This window comes from Sorex araneus, chromosome X (assembly GCF_027595985.1).
Source record: "Sorex araneus isolate mSorAra2 chromosome X, mSorAra2.pri, whole genome shotgun sequence".
NCBI classification, from domain to species: domain Eukaryota; kingdom Metazoa; phylum Chordata; class Mammalia; order Eulipotyphla; family Soricidae; genus Sorex; species Sorex araneus.
Window position 1 is genome coordinate 246,597,570 of NC_073313.1, and position 19,376 is coordinate 246,616,945.

At 38.5% G+C, this 19,376-nt stretch overlaps 1 protein-coding gene across 1 annotated transcript in view; it reads left to right on the forward strand.

The window, feature by feature from the left end:
- Positions 1-19,376, forward strand: part of SPAG16 (sperm associated antigen 16) — a 984,605-nt gene that overhangs the window by 659,504 nt on the left and 305,725 nt on the right. The window contains 1 exon segment of the mRNA XM_055121268.1: positions 3,595-3,660. Coding sequence (XP_054977243.1) covers positions 3,595-3,660 — 66 coding nt within the window.

Consider the following 19,376-nt stretch of genomic DNA (forward strand, 5'->3'; position numbering starts at 1 on the left):
CCCACTGCTACAAGTACATAACTCTCTCTCTCTCTCTCTCTCTCTTTTTTCCTTTTTCCTTTTCCCATTTTTTTTTCTTTTTCCCCCTCATCCCCCTTCCTGCACCTCATAGTATGGTGTACGCCATGCTGCATCGGCCAGCGTGGGGCTTTTGCTTAGTTCACAGTCCAGAGAGGTGGCTGCTACATTAAAAACCTTCAATATTTGAACAAAAACTTACTGTTATTATTTGAAGTTTCCCCCCCAAGTCAGACCTGTTCAAATGGAACCGTTTCACATTGCTGACAATCATAAATGTTAAGTCGGCAGCGTCCGCGCGGTTTTGGATTTCTATATAAAGTCCAGGGAAAATTCTGCCAGAAATTACATAGCCCAGCTCACAGTCCCAGTGCATTGCTGTAAGAAGTCTCTGGAGTCAAAGTCTTTAGGCGCAGAGGGTCCGCTTCACGCTCAGCAGCTCCGGATTTATCTGGGCCGAGGGCGTGCCGGTTACGCCCCCTTCCCATGAGTTCCTGGGAGCCCCAAAAGTAAAAACCAAATACCTGTGGGTTTGGAGTCACAGAAGATGGCGCCTGCCACGTGGGTGCCGCCAGCCCACTGCTTTCCATGAAGGAAGACAGGGTGGGGAGGAAAAATTCCACCCCCGGCAGCACAGAGTTGTAGCCCAGTTCGGTGTCCCAGTGCATCGCTATCGGATGCTGCGCTGGATGCCCGAATGTGTTACATCTCTGGAGTCAAAGTCTTTAGGCGCAGAGGGTCCCTAGATTGCATTTTTGAATGGCTGGAGAGAGAGAGCAGAAAGGATATGACACTTGCCTTGTGAGCATCCAACCCAGGTTTAATTCATGGCACTTCCCTTGGCCCCTCCGAGCACTGCAAGGAGTGATCCCTGAGCACGGAGCCAGGAGTAAAACCTGATCACCACTAGGTGCGCCAACCCCTCCAACACCAAAAGAAAGTGGGGAGGAGAACCTAGAATGCATTTTAATTTTGGTATTAAAATTAAAGACAACACATTCATATCCTTTATGCATGTTATTATTCCTGAAATCATTTTAAAGTTGAGGCATTTTGTGGTTAATTTAAATTTAGTTATTGGTTAGAAAATGGATTAAATAGAACATTTATTGTTTACCCAAGACAAATATTTATCTTGTCTTATAATCCTGCTTTACATGCTGCATAACATTCTTATGCATAAATGTAATTAATGTCTGACTATGGAAATTCAGAAATTAAAATGTGATCAGGGAAATGCAAATCAAAATGATCATGAGATACCTCACACCAGCGGGAATGGCCTAACATAATAAATAATGGAAATAATTATTTTTTATTATGACAATGACGGTAAGGATATAAGCAAAAGCAGACCTCACTCACTGTTGATGATACCGTGGTCTGATTCAGCCTTTAAGGAAAAAGGTGTGGACACACCTCAGAAAACTAAGAATTATATTTCCATTTGACCCAACACTACTTTCCTTGAAATCTGTACCAAGAGCATCAGAACGGTAATTACCAAGTGCATTAGCACACTATATACACTGCAGCGTTATTTACAATGCCAAGGTCTAGAGACAACACAAGCACCCAGCACAGATGAATGAATAATGAAATCATGACATGTTCACATAATGGAATACGACCCAGCTAGGAGGAAAGATGAAAGCAGAGGTGTGTATTCAAAAAATAAATTGTGAAGGGGCCACATCGGCTCTCTCTCTCGCTGCCTGCGTTTGGTGGTCTTGCACCCCTTCCCCCACCCCTGGTGTGGCCGATGGTGATGGGCAGATCAAAGAGAGAATGAGGGCCAAGCTGTTTGGCGTCAGTTGCAGTTTATTCCATTCCCATCTCTATTCTCTTTGTTTGTTTGTTTGTTTTTGTTTTGTTTTGTTTTTGACTTTTGGGTCACACGCGGCGATGCACAGGGGTTATTCCTGGCTTTGCACTCAGGAATTACTCCTGTCAGTGCTCAGGGGACCATATGGAATGCTGGGAATCGAACCTGGGTCGGCCGCGTGCAAGGCAAATGCCCTGCCCGCTGTGCTATTCCATCTCTATTCTCTTCCTCCTCCACATCCACCTTCCCCAATCTCCCTCATCCTCCTCTTAGACCCTGCTCCTTCATACTTCTTCCTGCTTCTGCCTCCCCTTCTCCGATCTTTCATTCTTAGTTAAATCCCAAATGATGAGGGGTTGGGTAATAACGTAGGTGTGGTCAAACAATCAACAGAAGTAAAGTCCTTCCCTCACCAGAAGCTTCTTCTAGGACAGATTCCCATTCAGCAGGATGACCCATCCAAGAGCAGAATTCCATGGGTGTTTTGTTCCTCTTTTTGTCCAACAAGCATATAAACATTCATAATATTAACCATTTTGTATGGACACATTAAAAGATACATTAAGCTTATAGGATTGCTCTCCTAGGGCCCTCTCGCTATAGATCTCAAACTACAGTGCTCAGGCCAGATTAGTTTTTCCTAGCCTTAGCAGGGTCCTAATCTTGTCATTACCTTTTGGATCATGACAGAATTTGTCCATGACCATGCTCTTAACTTATAGTTAAGTATTGTCGCACTTTGGCCTGGTCCATTTCAATACCAGGGTAGCTCACAGCTTGCCCTGGGTCCATTCAATCCCTAGTCAGGACTATGCTTTTGGGGTGCTAGGAACTAAGGGCAACTAAGGCTTAAGTCAAGAAAACAGACTCCCAGGAGTGCGTATAATTTGGAGTCAATTAACTCCCATGTTACAAAAGCATAATATTGACTGTCTTCCTGTGATTCGGGAGCACTGTGATGGGTGTAACCTGATAAACCTAAGCTCCCTGTGGCAAGGGAGAAAGGACAAACAAATATTATCCTACACAGAAGTTTGTCAGAACCTAGGCGAAATAGAATATCAGTTCAAGTGAAATGAGTCAAAAGAAATAAGAAAAATACGAGATGATTGCACTCAAATGGGGAACGCACAAAATGGGGGGGGGATTTGAATTAAATAATTAAAGTGGAAACAACCCCCCGCTGATATCCCCAACAGAACAGCAAACTACAGCTGCATATGAAGTGGGAAAGGGGCTAGCAAAAGGGCTTTGAGAAGATGGTGAAGAGTTATTGAAACTCTGGCACTGGGGTGGTGAAGTCGCGATGCAAATATAAAACAGTCATATGGAAATTGTTGTAAATGGCGCTATGCCACTTAATAAAAGGGAAAAGTGATCTTGTGATGAAAGAAGAAAAAGACAAAACTGGAAGAACTTCACACCCTTCTCTGTGGTACAAATGTGCTGAAAGCAAAACCTTTCCACAGGGTTTTAACTGGGTAGCTTGAAAGCTACATTAATTGCAGGGTTACTTTATGAGAATTCACTAGTAGATCAACCGTATAAAAGAGAGGATGCAAAGATTTCATAAAGAGACCAGCACCAGTGGCATACTCATCAACACCCTCCTAAATTATTCCAAATTAACATTTTCCATCATGAGAAGGTGCTAATTCTGATGCTGGGGAAAATATTGCTTTGAAAACAATATTTCCCCCATATATTTAATGAAATTCATCTGATTTTATTTATGTTTTTTTTCTCCCTAGGGCAAATGTGAGCACTCACTTTATGGTCATATACAGTCTATCAATGATGCTACCTTCTCACCAATGGTAAGTTGAAGCCTCCCCATTAAAATCTTCTAATGCTTCATGAACACAATTTTATTTTAATGAAACAGAGCTTTAAAATCAGATGGTCAGTTAGTGGTTGAGGATGGGAACATATTTGGAAATTAATCAGGAAAATAAAATATGTATATATAAATATATTCCAAAAGATTATAGAAGTTTAGCACTGTAGCAATGTTGTCCCATTGTTCATTGATTTGCTTCAGTGGGCACCAGTAATGTCTCCATTGTGAGACTTCTTGTTACTGTTTTTGGTGTATCAAATACACCGTGGGTAGCTTTTCAGGCTCTGCCCTGTGGGTAGGATACTGTCAGTAGCTTGCCTGGCTCTCTGAGAGAATCAAACCCAGGTCAGCCACATGCAAGGCAAACACTCTATCTGCTGTGCTATTGCTCCAGCCTATTCTGGGAAAAGTAGAAGTTTAAATATATATATATGTATATATATATGTGTATATATGTATATATAATATACAATAGGAATAAAGAAAACAAGCAAACTCTATTTAAATGCCCTAAGATAATTTTCTGTTTTCTTTTCATATGAGCTTTGAGGAAAAAAGTTGGGATTCACACTTTTTTTTTTTGCTTTTTGGGTCATACCTGGCGATGCACAGGGGTTACTCCTGGCTCTGTACTCAGGAATCACCCCTGGCAGTGCTCAGGGGACCATATGGGATGCTGGGAATCGAACCCAGGTCGGCCGCATGCAAGGCAAACGCCCTCCCCGCTGTGCTATCGCTCCAGCCCCAGGGATTCACACTTTTAAGAAAATATAGTCAAAGAAGTAATGAAAATACTTGAAGGAAATCTCTCTATTCAAAAATTGTCAAAGACACACAGACCTACATCAGGTGAAAGTGGAGCAATCCTGATTTGGCAGCTTTTTAGTTTTCATTTCTAATATGTCACTCTTCATATAAGCCAATGACGTAGCAAAAGTGTTTACCTGAATCAAGCTATTCAGATATTGGATCATTGCTTTGAGTTGCTAAGCTAATAGGTTTGTTTTATTGGGTTCACATAGCAATCATCCGAGGGTGACTTAAGTCGGCTCCTTCTCAGATGAAAGTAATTTGTCTAGATAGATGACCTCTCAAGTCCCTTTAAGCTCTATGATTTAATTATATCTAACATTTTAATTTGTCTCTAAGTTCCCAATAGAGTGTAAATCTCAGTTCCATCTCCCTCTTCTTTTCCAATTAGCTAAATAAAAGAAGTCTGATAGATTGCCTACATTTAACTTCATATTGACAGCATAGTCAAAATGCTGTTACTGTCATACTGTCATTATTCATTAAGAATTAAAATAATCACTAAAATTATTTCTACTCAAGAAATATTTTTTTCAAGCTAAAATTGTGCAGATGTCATTGTCAGTTCTGGAATGTTAATGATGGGACTCCACTACAATTATATTTCAACAAATTGGCCCTGTGAAAAAAAGAAAAAACCTTCGTTTCATTGACTCTTTTGAACTAATATATTCTGGATGAGTTATAAATATCAAGTAGAATTTTATTTGGAGCAAATCTTCAAGCTATTGAAGCAATATGAACCATAGAGCACAGGATATTTATGCTAAGAGACTATTTAGTGGCTTATAGCTTCGTGTGCCTTAGGAAAATGAAATGGAAGTTAAAATGAAGTAAACTATTATTTTGTTAAGTCAGGCATTTTATTTTGGTTAGCAATATCATAGCTAAAAAATACATACCGTTTACTCCCTTTAATCATAAAATTAATAAAAATGGAAATAGATTTATTGAATCAGCAATGAAGGAATACATACATTAATTATACACATTTGAAAAGCCATATGCTCAATCCGAGGCCTAGGTATCTAATATTAAAATGGCTAAGGTTTTATTTCATCTGTTTATTTTGGATCACACTTGGAGATACTAAGGTTTTTCTCCTGACTCTGTGCTCAGGAATCACTCCTGGTAGAGCTCAGGGGACCATATGGGTTGCCAAGACTGAATCCAAATGGGTAGCATGCAAGGGCAAGAGCCTTACCTGCCATACTATCTCTCCAGCCAGGCAAATCTGTTTTGTTAATTCACTTCATTCTAGCTAAAAAGACTGTTCCAAATAAACTTCTCAGAACCTCAGAGAATATTTGCATTGATTCGTTGTTTCTATATTTAGAAATTATTAGGAAAAGTATATATATATGCATACATATATGTGTGTGTGTATATATATATATATATATATATATATATATATATATTTCTTTTCAGGTCATACACAGCGACCGCAGGTGTTACTCCTGGCTCTGCACTCAGGAATTACTCCTGGCAGTGCTCAGGGGACCATATGGGATGCTGGGAATCGAACCTGGGTTGGCCACTTGCAAGGCATAGGCTTATACCCACTGTGCTATTGCTCTAGCCCCAACTATATATTGTTTAATGACTGGATTCAAGTAAAAATGAACAATGACAATAAAATCACATATTCCCATTGTTTTATTCCATACAGGTGTGTCAAAAGGGTTGGGAGGATAACTGTGATAAAGCATGAAGACTTTCAGAGATTCTCAGGGTCATGAGCATGTGACATTATTCACTTTCAAATTAACTACAGGAAAAGCAGTGATAATGTGTTGTTCCATGTGTAAATAGAATGAAAACATAGGCAGAAATTTGAATTATTTAGTGTTAGACTTGCTAATTGTATTACCCCTTTAGGGATATCCATTCAAGTTATATTACTAGTTTAAAATGCACTTGGCTTTTTTATGTAAACACAATTTTAGGAAAAACCTACCATTCTAGATTTGTAAGCAAAAATCCCAAATGTGAAATTCAGTATTATCTATCCTGCAACTAAGAATCATAGAAACAAATATTAATGTACAATCTCTACATGCCATCTTGAAAAATGAATTTTTGTGTATCAATCAGAGGACCCTGATGTCTTCAGCTTTGACTAATTTTTCTACTATAAGTCGTGATTTACTTAAATTTTTTACATAACATATTAATGAAACAAATAGTAAGCTGCTCCATTTTGTAAAGCAGAAACAAAAGCTGACAGAGTTTCCTACAAAGATATTATCACTGTCACAGTCATCCTGTTGCTCATCGATTTGCTTGAGTGGGCACCAGTAACGTCTCCATTGCGAGACTTGTTACTGTTTTTGGCATATCAAATATGCCATGGGTAGCTTGCCAGGCTCTGCCACTCAGGCAAGATACTCTTGGTAGCTTGCCGGGCTCTCCAAGAGGGTCCGAGAAGGACTGAGTAATCAAATCCAGGTCGGCCATGTGCAAGGGAAACACCCTACCTGCTGTGCTATCGCTCCAGCCCTACAAAGATATTAACAGACACATATAAGTTTTAAAAAATAACTATGAAGCCTTGCTCTTCTAGCCCATGTTCCCACTTTAACATGTATCTTGCTCATTTCTATATCTCTGCTTGTTTTTATTTCCACTTTGGAGAAGCTTTCATTCTCTCTTGAACATATACTTCTCTTTTCCTCTTCCCTCACATCTTCCTATTAACTTTTTACTAAAGCACATATTGCTTCACCAAAAAATAAATATTCACTGTGAAAATTCACAGCAAGAAAAGAAATATGAACTTGTCAAAAAGCATATCCCCTGCCTTGATCCCAGAGTTACCATGCCATATTGTCTGTCAGAATTGTTGGTCCTCTTTTTGAAGAGTAACAGGGTCAATTGAATTTTCCCATCTCTTTCTGGGAATTTCCAGTTATTCTAAGAGGATTACAGACAGAATTGCTATGCAGTGTCAATGTGGTAAAGTTATGCGAGCTAAATAAATCCTAACGCACTGATTGTTGAACAAATTGGTAGAACATAAAAGATTAAAGCTAACTCTAGTTGTTCTAAAGATCTGCACGACTCATGAAAGATGATGCTTCAAAACCACATTAATTTCCTTTTCTCACTTCATACTAATTGACTGGTTCAATTACACCTGGTTACATTGATTGCTTTAATGTAGAGGTGTATGTACTTGCTACAACCAATGATATGAAATATTGCTATTCTAAATCCCAAATGAATGACAAAACATATTGCATTACTAGAAGATGAATAAAATTTGACTCTCTATAAATATAATTTCATGGAAGCTAAAGCTACATGAGTAGAGGTAAGGGAAGGTGAAGCAAATCAATGTTATCCTTATGGCACCTGGGAATTTTAAATAAGTAAAAGGGAAGGAGTTTGCAGCAATGAAGATACCCACCCATCTCAAGAGATTATACAAGAGAAATAATTCATATTTCAGAGAACAAGAAGGAAAGTAATCATTGTTTTCAATTTCAATTTACAAATTAAACCAAGGAAGCATATTTATATGAGTATTTATAAGAGAGTCTTCGGCCGCCAGTAGCTGTGCTCGGAGTGCTGAAGGAAGCTGGAGCCCATCCCCTTCGAGGAGGCCCCAGGGAAAACAGCCAGGCACGTGGGCAAGAGACTCTCTGTGTCACTCTCTTCCGCACAAGAGAGTCTCTTGCCCACGTGCCTGGCTGTTTTCCCTGGGGCCTCCTCGAAGGGGATGGGCTCCAGCTTCCCTCCCCACCCCGAGCAGAGGTCCTGGTGCCGAAGACCTCCGGAGCCTAGCCACAGCCACGCTCAAGGCTCCTCTCCACATGTTCGGACGAACCTCACGCATGAAGGAACCAGCAGAGGAACCCAGGCGTGTGGGACCTGGGGCTGAGACCTCAAAGGCTGCCTGGATGAGGACTGGGCCTGTTCCGCCCAGATTTCCCATTTCCCAGTAGTTAGGCGGTCACATCCAGGGCGCCATGTAATCCTGTCAACGGCCAGCATCCAGAGACTTAAAAGCAAGCTCCTGGAAGGGTGCAGCCGCTTTGCGGGCACCTGTGTAATAAATATCTAATGACCTACTTCTCCCTCTGGGAGAACCTGGCAAACTACTGGGAGTTTCCTGCCCACCTGGGAGAGCCTTGCAAGATCCCCATTGTGTATTAATATGCCAAAACTAGTAACAAGCGGGGTCTCATTCCCCTGACCCTGTAAGAGCCTACAGTATGGCATTGTTGGAAGGATGAGCAGAGAGAGGCTTCTATAATCTCAGGGCTTGGACGAATGGAGATGTTACTGTGACTGCTTGAGAAATTCGATGATCAGTGGGATGATGATGATGATGATGATGATGATGATGATGATGATGATGATGATGATGATGATGATTTATAAGAGAGTAGCTCTTTGAGGGGAATAGACTGATATATCTGTATTGAATTCTAGGGGATTAGATGGAAGGCTCATGAGAGATGGGAGGGGAAATAGGGTTACATTAGGGACAAGCAGTAGTCATCTCGGGTGAGAGTTTTAGTAATGAGGAAAAAACTGTCTGATGGAAAATAAGTTTTAAACTTGACACATTTTATGTCAAAATAATCATAGAATCAAAATAGTTACATAAAGTGAAGCATCAAAATGAAGTATCAAACTCATGAAACACAATGTCACAGAAAAGAAATTAAGCCTCTCTGCATCCCCTTTTCCTCATTACCTTATTATGCATTTTCTACTCATCATTAACAAAGGTTTTGACTTCAGGTCTTTTGGAAGGAACTGTCCTGAGAAATGTCCTACGTCAGCTTCAGATCAAAAGCATGGATGAAATGAGATGTTTCAGAATCCCACTGCAATCCTAAGAGGAGACTAATCATTGTGAACAGATTCACTGCTGTGTATCTCCCAGTCCTTCCTACTGCCCCTATGCCTCCCCCTCCCCCCCACTTTATAGTCCAGAGAACCTTCTTCAACCTTTGTACACCCATGGAGAGATGGCTGGTGTAGAATTCTGGTGTCGAATTCCTGAATCACTGTCTTTCTTTACAAATGTGGTTCATGCAGCGTTCTAAGCACTGATTTCCTGGTTCATTTTCTACAGCATCTTTTTATCCTTAGCTATATATAATTCCTGAACTCGTTTCTACATTCACTGTAAACATGTCACCTCTAAAATCTCAATTACAAGCACATTTTAAACATTACTTGTATTTCCAGCTCTTAAAATTTAAAACAAGCATATACCCACTTCTTTGAGGCTCTGATTTATGAAAATCTTATTCATCATCTTATCACCTCTGCTGTATTCACTTATCACTTTATCCTAGCTTAAGTTCCTCAGTTCTCATCCTAATAATTAGACTGCTAAGAATTTTAGTTCAAGTTGACTGTATTTCTTCTGCCATGTATACCTGGCAAATCTACATTCTTTGATCTGCACGGGAATAGAAAAATAAGTGGTAAGAAAACTATGCAATCAAACTGTTTCTTGCCTTTATATTAACTTTACATTTATGATTCCAAAGAACAAATGGCATGCACCGTTACTCAAACTTTAAACTATATTTCTCTAGTGTTTTCATGTTTCTCTTCCTTTGGATTACTTACATACTGTCTCCTTAGATGTAAGTACACCACTCGGTGATTATACTCCACACTTCTCTTCTATGCTTGACTCATGCTTGAGAAAATATAAGCCGTCAAAGAAGACTCTCTTATCTCCTTAATACTAAACACACAGGCCTCTTCAGTCATCTTCTATGTCTTGACATCAGTAATCACAGTCTATCAAGTATTAGCACATTTTACTATTTCGAGTGACACTGCAAACCCCATTTTTACTTTTTTCTTAAGTTTACTTTTTTTGGTTACTTTTAAATTTTTATTTTTTTTATTGAATTGCCATGAGATATTTAGTTTCAAAGTTGTTTGTAGTTGGGTTTCTGTCATACAATGATGCATCTGTCCCTTCACAAGTGCATATTTCCTACCACCTATGTACCCAATTGCCTCCTGCCACCCCCACCCATCTGTCTCTATGACAGACACTTTTCTTCTCTCTCTCTCTCTCTCTCTCTCTCTCTCTCTCTCACTTTCTCTCTCATTTCCTTTTATAGTCAATAGTAACTGATAGTCTTCCCTTGACTGTACCTCCGCTCAAGGCTATTTCTTTCTTTTTTGTTAATTGAATCACCATGAGATATAGTTACAAAGTTTCAGTGATTGAGTTTCAGTCATAAAATGACTAAACACCCATCCCTCCAACAGCGTGCAGTTTCCACCACCAATGTCCACAGTATCTCTCCCACCGCCACCACCACCTCTGACCCCACGCCCCTGCCTCTATGGCAGACTATTTCCTTCTTTCGCATTTTGGGAGCATTGTGGTTTGCAATACAGATAGTGATAGGTCATCATGTTTGTTCCTCGATCTATTTTAAGCACACATCTCCCATCCTGAGTGATTCCTTCAACCATCATTGACTTAGCGATCCCTTATATATCTCAGTTGCTCCCTTCCCCAGCTAATGAGGCAGGTTTCCAACCAAAGAGCAATCTCCCTGGCCCTTGTCTCTACTGTTCTTGGGTGTTAGTTTCATATTATGTTATCCTATATTCCACAAATGAGTGCAGTCATTCTATGTCTGCCCCTCACCCCCAAGGCTAATTCTATAATACACCAATGTTCCAAAATTTACTGTAATTAAAAATATTTGCATTTTTACTCTCAACCACCTAAGGTCTTATTTATTTTTATACAAGTTTTTTTTCTACAACAAATGTTGTCCAGCTTCAAATGTTTTTGCAGCTATTTACTGTGGAAATGGTGTTTATGGTAATGGTGGAGGTATGAAAAAAAAACCTGACTTGATGGGAAAAAATAACCCTACTAAATTACATGATATTCTATGTTCAGGACTGCTCCTGTGAATGCAATCCTTTACCCAAATACTTATTTGGGGATGACGTATTTTTGCTTCTTTGCAGCTGTGCCTTTGAGACTTCTCAAGAAGTTCTATAACTCAGAATCTAATATTCATAGGAGCAGTCTCTCTTTCCTATGGATAAATCCATCACGACTTGAGCGCTAGTACAGTGGGTACTATGCTTGCCTTGCACACCTGACCACGTTCAATCTTCAAGATGCTGTATGGTCCCCGAGCCTGCAGGGGACGATTCCTGAGAACAGAGCCAGGAATATGCCCTGAGCACAGCTGGATGTGGCCCAAAACCAAGAAGAAAAGAGAAGATGTTGCTCAATATTTTCCTACTGTTTCTGATGTCCTCAGGAATTATTTTATTATTTTTCTCTTAAGTAGCCTATACCTTATTTGTGTTTCTAATGTCAATATTTGGCAAATTTAAATTGCTAATAGTTGGCATGATTAACGACAAATTAGGAATCTCTATTACTGTAAATTTCAACATTTATGATCAAATTTTCTCTATTCTCTAGAGTATGTGGTTTTCCTCTTTTTTTTGGTCTTTTATTTCTATTTTAAACTTACCTTGTTATTTTAAAATGCATACACTTTTTATTTTTCTAAGATTCCTATAGTTAATCAATCTGTTGCCACAGAAAAGCACAAATACATTAACCTATTCAAACGTTTTGTTCAAATTCACTTTTACACATTCCATGTTATTTCTATTTTGAATTTTGGTTCTTCTTTGAAATAGTTGATATTTGTTAGCTCTCCCTATATATTTTATCATTTACTTGCCTATAATTGACTTGTTTATTTTCCTCCTTCAAAGATTTTGTATATTTTTTTCTTACTAAAGAAGATTCTCTGGCAGTTCATTAAGGAAAAGTGAGAGGTAGAAAGCTTCCTAGTTTTAATATATTTTGCTTTCATATTGTGATTCTTTTTAATAAACTATTCTGCCAGTAAAAGTTCACTTCCAATCAACAGCTGATTCCTTGGAGATAATTTACCTTTTATTTCTCTCTGGTACATGTTAATATTTTTAAATGTACAATTCTGAAAAAATCTTCAACCATTATTTTTTGAATATTATTTCTTATCAGTTTCCTCTAATCACTCCCTTAGACACGTCATAATCATACTGAAACTTTTAGTTCAATTCTTCAAGTTTCTTATGCTTCAATTCTGCGTCCTACATTATGATGGAATTCTCCAAATTTGTCTTAAAATTCACTAAATTTCTTTGATTAGGTTACTATTTGATAATTTTTTTGAGTCTTTGATTAATTAGGATTCACTCTTACCATTAAATTTTTAATATTTATCATTCAACTTGTATTCATTATTAATAGACTTTCTCCTGGGTTTTTTTCTGTTTTCCCTTTATTTTTTTGTTATGTTTCAAGTTCTAACTTAGCTTCCTCAAAAATGTTTAACGTATTACCTGTTAACTTTGAATGATATTCCTATTTTTGCGTTATTTTAGTTCCCTATATTGTCGTAAATCTTCAATATAATTTTCTCAAAGTTTTGGATTGGACAACTCCACTGAAGCTATTCTTGATTTTTATAGTCAGATCCAACAGCCATCCAGGCATTATTGCCATGCATTGCTTTTTATCATCAGTTAAAATATTCTTTTTAATGCTAAGAAAATAATCACCCTGATTACTTCTTCTCAATCATTGTGCTCAATTAGGCTTTACTACTTCACCGCTAAATTAGAAATTGAATCTAGACTCAATATTAAACCCTATTCTCTAACACATTTTCCGCATTTTCTTTCATATCATTTGGTTTAAGCAAACTTTTGGCTTGGTTGCTTTTTGATTTAGGAGCCACATGAGTGGTGCTAAGGGCTTACTTCTGGCTTTGAGTTCAGGGGTCATTCCTGCACATGATTGTGGGACAATTAGTCATATTGAGGGTTGAACCTGAGTCAGCTGCCAGCAAGACCACCACCTCACTCACTATATATACTCTCTGGCTCAGGCCTGTGATTTTTTAAAAATTTTTTAATCTTATACAGTAGTTCATAATACTTGATTACATTTAATATTCAAACACCAATCCCACCACCATTAGACCTTCCCACCACCGTATTTTGGGTATTTCTATCCCGAACCCCAGTCCCTGCGTCAAAGCAGAACCAAAATAATATAGTATTCAGCTGGGGCAATAGCACAGTGTGTAGGTCATCTGCCTTGCACACGGCCAACCTGGGTTCAATTCCTTCGCCCCTCTTGGAGAGCCCGAAAAGCTACCGAGAGCATCTCGCCTGCATGACAGAGCCTGGCAAGCTCCCCGTGGCGTATTCCACATGCCAAAAACAGTAACGACAAGTCTCACAATGGAGACGTTACTGGTGCCCTCTAGAGCAAATTGATGAGCAAGGAGATGACAGTGAAGGTTGGTTGCCTTCTACTTTGAATCCCATCAAATGTGGTGTGGACTATGGGTAGGGTGTGTCCTATGAAGTGGAGTTTGGCCACGCGGTTCAGAAAAAGGTTCACTCATGGGAGAGGCTGAGCCGAGCATCTGGAGAGCAACCATGAGTAGGATGGTAGTTGGGTTCTGAAGGTTTTTGGTTGCTGGGGCTGGGTCCTTTGGGGCAGAGAGGGGTCTCACCTCCCCCTCTCTGCAGCGCCCCGAAGGAAACAGCCTGGCAAGGGGTATGGCAGCACGGTTATAGTGAGCATCATGTTGCTCCCTTCCAGGAAAAAGGGACATGTGATCTGGATGGTGGCCAATAACAAGATTATCTGGTGCCAGCCAGGGGTGGCTTATGGGCGTGACTGCTGAGTTGACAGAAACGGGGAAGTTGTGGGGGGTATACAGACAGAGGGTCTGCATTCCCCGTCCTGTTGGTCCTGTTGAACCCAGAGTTCTCAGTCACAGAGTCCTTCATACCTGTGTTATCTGGGGGTTCGTTCACTCCTGGGTGGGTGAGGCTTGGCTGAACATGTGGAGAACAGGCCTGTGATTTTTAAGCCTGTATGAAATATCACTCAAGTATATTATTTTGACCATTTTGTTGCATTTAGTTTTGTTTCATTTTTGTCTTTGAGCCATATCCAAGCCATAGACAAGTTTTACTCCTGGCTCTGTGATTTGGGATCACTCTTGGAAGTGCTCAAGAACCAAAGAGAGTGCCACGGATTGAATCTAGGTCAGACGAGTGCAAATCAAGTGCCTTACCCTCCGTACTATGGGTCCCTATTCTCTTAGCTATTTTGTATCTTGGCCTAAATAGCACGGTCATTCCAGTGTAGAAGGAGAATCAGTCATAGTTGACAGTTTTTTTAGCATTGTACTTTTTTTTTCAGTTGAGTTTCAGGAACTGCTTGGGGCCATATATAAAAATCTGGACTTTACATATCCTTGACAAGTGCTCTACTTGGGGCATATTTCTGCCTGCTCACTTTTTAAAATAATTCCTCTACCCAGAAATAAAGTAGAGTACAAGGGATGTAGTAAGAAAGAAGTAATAAAAGGGCCATTTTATACCTTGTATGTTTCAATGAGGGTATTCTAATTTATTTTACATAGCAAACTTTTATTTATTTTTTTTTGCTTTTTGGTCACACCCGGCGATTCACAGCTGGTCACTCCTGGCTCTGCACTCAGGAATTTCTCCTGGCAGTTCTCAGAGGACCATATAGGATGCTGGGAATTGAACCTGGGTCAGCTGTGTGCAAGACAAACACCCTACCGGCTGTGTTATCACTCCAGTCCCCATAGCATACATTTTTAAATTTGATGACTGAATGTAGTATTCTGGACAGAGAACAAGGAATTTATTGTAGCATTGAAACATTGCATCTATTTCAGTATTATTGGCCTTCCAAATTTGGAAAATAATAAAATTTAAGATACAATTACATAACTCGCAGGAATTATAGAAGCACTTTACAAAACTTCTATAGCTTATAGCTTTACACCAGCCTAAGACATAGGGGCACTAAAATTGTATCTAATTTTAGTTTCATTTCTATTTGGGCCCTTTATGTGTTTGTTTTTGCTGGTCAGAAGATATGTAGTACTAAGTGACGTGTTAATTTCTTCTATCACAGAGGTTCCCAAAGTTGTTTGACTTTCTTCTTTTCCACAATAAAATCATTCTGTGAGACCCTGTAAATCAATCTTCTTCAAAGTAACAAAAGAAAGTGCAACCCTGTCACACCCAAGGCTACCACTCCATTCCCCTCCACACCACTCCAGTGCCCTCCAAGGGACAATATTGCCAAATTTGAGAAATACAGGAAAGTGAATGTTGGAAATAGATGATTATTAAGTAATGAAATTCATTTAGCAGTGCCTAGGAACTATAAACCATGATTATTTCCTGCTATTGTATTATTATTGTTATTAAAATGATGACTACTAATATTACTACTGATAGTCAATGCTCCTTTAAATCTATTTATGTTCAAATACATTGAAGGAAATAAAAGAATACACCACAAAAATATTACATGAATTTCTTTCTTTTTGTGCTCAGGGCGTACTCCTGACTGTAAGTCCAGGATCAGTCCTGACCAGGCTCGGGGAACCACAGAATTGTGCCCAGGAATGATTTGAGTTTAGGCATGAGAAAGGCATGTGCCTTACCCATTGTACTATCTCACCAGCACAATAACATTAATGTATTATATTGCACAAATTAATTTTCGTGAACATAGTATAAAAATAAACATAAGACTGCATGCAATACCTGTCTTGCTCTTTAACAAATATTGTAAAATAGATTTAAATTATTCTGAATAAGAAGCAGTGCAATTGCCTTAAGTTTGAGTAAAATATTACTAAAATGGATTCAGCATTATTAGGAACATTCTCACATATTCATATTCATATGTTTCTTTATGTTTTAAGACTATATTTCTTATATCAAAACATACCACTTAATAGTGTAATTTGCTTAATTATGCTATTAATTGTTAATAGTGGTTAAATTTGATTTGAGGTAGGTTCATTGCTTTTTCTAAATTGCCCCTATGTGACTGTAAATGCATTAATATATTTTAAATCAGGCATAGCAAAAGTCTGAAAATTGCCTACCTTGAAAAAGTATCTCTTTTCTGTTATGGAAAAGGGAATTCTGTTCCTTCTCTTCTGAATATTGTTGTTATCCAAGCTAATGGAAGAAATGCTTAGTATCAATCTCTGGGCATTTTATATAAAGAATACAAACAACACTTAGGTCATGCAGCAATTGATTCTCCAAAGGACAAATGATGTCAGGCAGTACTTATACACCAAAACAATTTCAATTTTGTTTACTTCTTCAGCAATCCAACTTGATGTCAACTACCATTTAGTTGGGCCAATAATATTGATATTTGATGTCAGTTCTTATTCATTACTGCACCTAGATGATGCATAAGTCAAAACTGTTAGATGTGTGTTGAAAAACAATAAAGTGGCTTCTGACTCGCTGTGGAAATTGGAAATAGCAACAGAATAGAAATTAAGGGTATGTAATATGCTATTTTAATTTCCCATAAAATTTTAATTATTACATCTACTTTCTTATTTAATAGTTAATATTCTTTTTATAAAAAAGTGAACCAAGGAAGATTTTATTGAAAGAACTTTATTTAAAAAATGTGAAGAAAAAAGGAATATATGAATCAATGAACATATCTATGACTTTAATTTCATGGAGGTCTTTACTTGTAGCCTGACACTTTACTGTACAGGTTATTGTTTCTAGGAAAATGTTGTGTTGTCCTTAAATTTTCAAAATATAGTATCAAGTCAGCTTTATGTTGTTTGACTTACTCTTTCCTCTCTGGATGCCCTAAGTATTTCTTTCTTTCCTAGTTACTATGGCAAAGACTTCCAGTACTATATTAAACAATACTGGCAAAAGTGAGAAAGTTTGTCTTGGGTCTGATCTTAGAGGGAAGGAAACATAAGTATGATACTTTGTGAAATTGAAACTAAAAGTATATTCAGTGATTCAGTGCCACTGGTCAAGCAAACAGAAGCAAAGATAAACAAATAAGACTAGATCAAACTAAGAAACTACTTCTGTGCTGCAAAGGAAATGATGACCATAATAAAAATACACCCCAAGACCTGGAGAGAATGTCTTTCTACCACTCACTTGATAAAGGGTCAGTATCCAAGATATACAATACATTATACAAGAGAACAACAAATTGCATCCAAAAAAATTAAATGAGGGAAAGAGATGAATAGAAACTTCCTCAAAGAAGACATGTAGATGGCCAAGAAGTCACTGCCACTGTCACTGTCATCCTGTTGTTCATCAATTTACACGAGCGGGCACCAGTAATGTATCAATTACACTCAGCCCTGAGATTTTAACCCCCTCTCTTTACTCATCTTTCCCAATGACAGGAGGCTCTTTCAGGGTCAGGGAAATGAGATCTATCATTACTCTTTTTGGCAAATCAAATATGCCATGGGTAGCTTGCCAGACTCTGCTGTGCAGGTGGGATACTCTCAGTAGCTTGCTGGGCTCTCCAAAAGATAGATAGATAGATAGATAGATAGATAGATAGATAGATAGATAGATAGATAGAGATAGACAGATAGATCTTTTACTGTATTTGAGATATGAATACACCATGGGGAGCTTGCCAGGCTCTCCTATGGGGGCAATACACTCTTGGTAGCTTGTCAGGTTCTCCAAAAGGAAGAACAAGGCTATTAGATGGTGCTTCGGGGAGCTTGGTTTTATAGTCTCTGGATATTGGCCATTGGTGGGATTACACGGCGCTGGAGGCAGTTTGTGGGAGTAACTGTCAAGCTACTGGAAAATGGGGGGTCTGTGTGGAGAAGGCCCAGTTCCAATCTGAGCAGGCTTGGAGATCTCAGCCCCGGGTCCAGCACACTTGGGTTCCTCTGCTGGTCCCTTCATGCGTGAGGCCCGTCAGCACATATACTAAAATTGACCAAGAAGTATATGAAAAAATATTCTAGATCACTTATCATCAAGGAAATGCAAATCAAAGCAATGACAAGATTTCATTTCACATCAGTGTGTCTGGTACACAGTACAAAGAACAAGAACAACCAACTCTGCTTGGATTTAAAATAAAATGAAATCATGCAATTTGCTACTTTATACATGGATTTGGAGAGTTTCATGCTACCTTAAGTTAGTCAGAAGAAGAGGGTACGCACAGAATGATCTCTCTCATTCTGCAAATGTGAAGAAACATAATAAGAGAATAAGAAATGGCAGGAAGCAACAAACACTGAGAACTGATCTTGAGTGAAAAGCTTATAACGAGGAAGGGGATTGGGGACAGAGTGGATGAACTGACACTGGCAAAAAATCCCAGGAGGGAAGTAGAGATTATGGTGGAGAATATGGTGCTGAAATACTACCAGTTATAATTGTTTTGCAGACCATGACACCTAAAATTATTTTTTTAATAAATTAGACTTTTGTTTTTTATTTATACAAAAAATGACTTTAATTTTGGCACATATTTTAAAATTCCAGCAATGGGCTTTTTAAGTGGCAAAATAGAAACTGACCCCCTGCTTGCGGCGTTCTTGTAAATTTTGAGCACTCAACAATGAGCATTATTAAGTTTTATTCTTCGTGAGCACAGACTTCAATTAAAAAAAAAGAACATTGGACACTGAATAAGCAGATGAATACTCAAAAATAATTATTTTTATCTGTAAAAATTAAATTAAGTTTTAAAAATGAAAGATGTGCTGATATTTGCGGCTTAAGATGGAAGAAACTATGAAAGGATGGCATTTCAATAAACTGTAACCATTAAAATGATCTTAAGAGAAACAATTGAAGACAAAACTTTTGCAAAGGTCAAGCCTGTGAGGTGATTGACATTTGACATGATGTAGAAATTAGAGCACGTGGAATAGATAGGATTGGATGAGACATGTGAATATTTTTTCCTTTAAAGATAACGGTTGCCTTGCCAACAGTTGCGCTCTTAGAAGCCCCTGTCAG